At 56.0% G+C, this 3,471-nt stretch overlaps 1 protein-coding gene across 1 annotated transcript; it reads right to left on the reverse strand.

The window, feature by feature from the left end:
* Positions 1 to 1,847: 1,847 nt before the first annotated feature.
* LOC142076394 (olfactory receptor 14J1-like) lies at positions 1,848 to 2,873 on the reverse strand. The gene has a single exon (XM_075138695.1). The coding sequence runs from the start codon at positions 2,871 to 2,873 to the stop codon at positions 1,938 to 1,940; it is 936 nt and encodes a 311-aa protein (XP_074994796.1). The 3' UTR covers positions 1,848 to 1,937.
* Positions 2,874 to 3,471: the final 598 nt, after the last annotated feature.

Genomic DNA, 3,471 nt, shown 5'->3' on the forward strand with positions numbered 1-3,471 from the left:
TTTAGATTGGACATTAGGAGAAATTTCTTTACTGAAAGAGTGGTCAAGCCTTGGAACAGGCTGCCCAGGGAAGTGGTTGAGCCACCATCCCTGGAGGTATTTAAAAGCCGTGTAGATGAGGCGCTTAGGGACATGGTGTAGTGGGCATGGGGGTGTTGGGTTGACGGTTGGACTCGATGATCTTAGAGGTCTTTTCCAACCACAATGATTCTATGATTCTATGACTCCATGAATCCTGCTCTCTGGTGCAGGAGATGCCCACCACAGACTGACTGTGCCCATCACTGTCAGCCCCTCTCCCCAGGCCAGCACAAGAGTCCTGGCCAGGGGACAGAGCAGCCTGCCCCGGGTGGGTGCCTCCAGAAAGAGGTTTCTCTGTCTCACGGATTCCTCCCTGCAGGCACAGAGATGCTCCCTTGCTCTTCTCCCTGGACATCCCTTTCCCCAGGCGAACGTGTCCATGCTGGCCTGGCCGGCTGGTCCTGGTTCCCACCCTGTGCTCCCCGCTGGACCCCGAGCTGCTCTGCAGAGCGAGGGGGCTGTGGTGTCCTGGGGCCATGGGGTGACCTTGTGCTGGTCAGGGTCAGAAGCAGACCCAGCCAGATGGGGATCACTGCTGCTGAGCCCCTTTCCATCTTCCCTTGGTGGCTCAGTAGCCAAGGACAAAGCTGGGCAGGACCATGGGGTGTCTCTAGTGGCACAAAGGGCAGGGGACGGCTGCACTAGATCCAGCCCATGGGGTTTCCAAGAGGGTGTCTTGAACCACTCTCCATTCTTATGCCCCTTCACGTGCTGGATCCTCACAGCCTCTCCTGGTGTTGCAGAGCCTTTGTTAGCCCATGGGCTCCTCAGGTTCACCTTTTCTTCTGGAGACTCCTGCCTGGATCGTCACTCATTTTATGAGGCACCCCTCACTGCCCACCCAGACTCAGATGCTTCCCTTGAGGTGCCCTGAGCTCTCCTGGCGGTTCCTGATTCCTCTCCAGGATGGCATCTGCCATCAGCCCCACCGCAGGTGGGACAGTGCCAGGCAGAGAAGTCAGACCAGTCGCTGTCTTTTTGGATGCGTGCAACCAAGAAGGCAGCTCTTCGCCCAGCCCTTGGTCCCTAACACATCACCCTGGGACTCTGAGCTTCTCCCCCTGAATCCATCGTGAAGCCCAAACAGTGACAGGCCTCTTCAGGGAGCAGCTCCTTGGGTGTGTTCCTGACACCAGCTTTGGAAGAGGCATCCAGCCTTCTGGCCCTGCCCTGAGGAGACCCTTTGCTTACGTTGGTGCTAGAAGGGAGGCCAGCTGTGACTCAGTGGTCCACATGGCCTGCTCCTGCCCACAGCCATAGGGATGCCACTGTAGAGACAACAGCACCGTCACAAGTCACGCAAGACCTTAGGGCTTACACAAACGCAAGGACACAAGAGGACAATGTGGAAGTGAGGAGAGACCAGGACCGAGGAGAACACGTCCTGCTGTTGTCCATGGCCGTGTCTCCAGGGAAGCAGCAGCCCTGACTCACAGGCAGCAGAGAGGCAGGCGAGGCAGCAAGGGGGAGCCCCGAGGGCCATCAGGGCTGCTCCTCAATGCGACGGCTGGGCTCTTGGCTCCTGAACATCCTTCTGCATGCTGGGGCTGTGCCCCCAGGTCCAGAAGGGATGGGAATAGATGGGAGCTGAGACAAATTGTTTTCTGCTGGTTTCCTCATTGAGTTTATCTAAACAGGGGGCATGGATCCATACATACAGGAGGTCTTTGCACCACAAAACAGTTAGGAGGCCGAGAATAATATCACAGGTATTAATAAACAAACAACCAAACAAAACCCCAAACCCACCCAAAAAAAACCAACCCCACAAAGGAAAAATAAAGACACATATGACCAAAAGCTAGTCCTGGGATTTCCTGAGCTACCCTGGGAGTCCAATGAGGATGGTGGGCACCTTATTGTTGCTGGAATAGTGTGTGTTCAAATAGTTTCCTCAGGGAACCCTTGAGCTCCTGGTTCCTCATGCTGTAGATGAGGGGGTTCACTTCTGGAGGCACCACTGAGTACAGCACAGCCACCACTAGGTCCAGGGATGGGGAGGAGATGGAGGGGGGCTTCAGGTTGGCAAACACAGCAGTGCTGACAAACAGGGAGACCACGGCCAGGTGAGGGAGGCACGTGGAAAAGGCTTTGTGCCGTCCCTGTTTGCGGGGGATACTCAGCATGGCCCTGAAGATCTGCACATAGGACATCACGATGAAAACAAAACACACAAAAGCAAAAGAGGCACTGAACACAAGAAGCCCAAATTCCCTGAGGTAGAAGTGTGAGCAGGAGAGCTTGAGGATCTGGGGGATTTCACAGAAGAACTGGTCCACAGCATTGCCCTTGCAGAGGGGCAGTGAAAATGTATTGGCAGTGTGCAGCAGAGCAGTGAGAAACCCACCTCCCCAGGCAGCTGCTGCCATGTGGACACAAGCTCTGTTGTCCATCAGGGTGCCGTAGTGCAGGGGTTGGCAGATGGCAACATAGCGGTCATAGGCCATGACGGTGAGAAGATAATACTCTGCCATTGCCAAGAAGGCAACGAGAAAGAGCTGTGCAGCACATCCCAAGTAGGAGATGGCCCTGGTGTCCCACAGGGAATTGGTCATGGATTTGGGAACAGTGGTGGAGATGCAGCCCAGGTCGAGGATAGAAAGGTTGAGGAGGAAGAAGTACATGGGGGTGTGGAGGCGGTGGTCGCAGGCTATGGCGGTGATGATGAGGCCGTTGCCCAGCAGGGCAGCCAGGTAGATGCCCAGGAAGAGCCAGAAGTGCAAGAGCTGCAGCTGCCGCGTGTCTGCGAAGGCCAGGAGGAGGAAGTGGGTGATGGAGCTGGTGTTGGACATCTGCTGCCTCTGGGCATGGGGTCCTGTTCTTAAAGGAAGAGTCGATGAAGAGTTAGGGGAGATTTCTCTGAGCAAAATCAGAGCCTTTCTCTTAGACCTTCACCCTGCTACACACCCCCGAGCCCCCATTCTTTTTCCAGGAGACCTTCATTCAGCTCCGTGGCTGCAGCTCTGTGCTGGCCAAGCGTGCTGTGAGGAGCAGGGCCTCTGCCCGCTGGCTGCTGAGGAGTCAGCCCTGCTCTGCAGCAGTGGGTTCATGGGAACGGTGGGGGCAGGGTCAGTCCTGGTGTTCGACTTGGTCAGATGAAACCGCTCCTAACGCAGAAGGGCTTCTCAGCCTCTGCACTCCCAGTGCTGAGGAACGGGGACAGCAGAAGGCAGTTTGAGAGGTGTGGGGTTTTTAAAGCTCCCCCATCTCACCTGGGGAGTTTTCTTGGATGTCAGAAACCCTCAGCATTTCTGCTGCCCTCAGGGAGAACGAGTCCTGCCAGGCAAGAGGATTGCCTGTGGCTTAGTGCAGAGGGAGGGCAGCTGGTCTGTCCCTCCGACTTGTTCCGGGCTGCCGTGGGCTTGTTCTTCATGAGATGGAGGGTGATCA

Source organism: Calonectris borealis, unplaced genomic scaffold (assembly GCF_964195595.1).
Source record: "Calonectris borealis unplaced genomic scaffold, bCalBor7.hap1.2 HAP1_SCAFFOLD_49, whole genome shotgun sequence".
Lineage (NCBI taxonomy): Eukaryota > Metazoa > Chordata > Aves > Procellariiformes > Procellariidae > Calonectris > Calonectris borealis.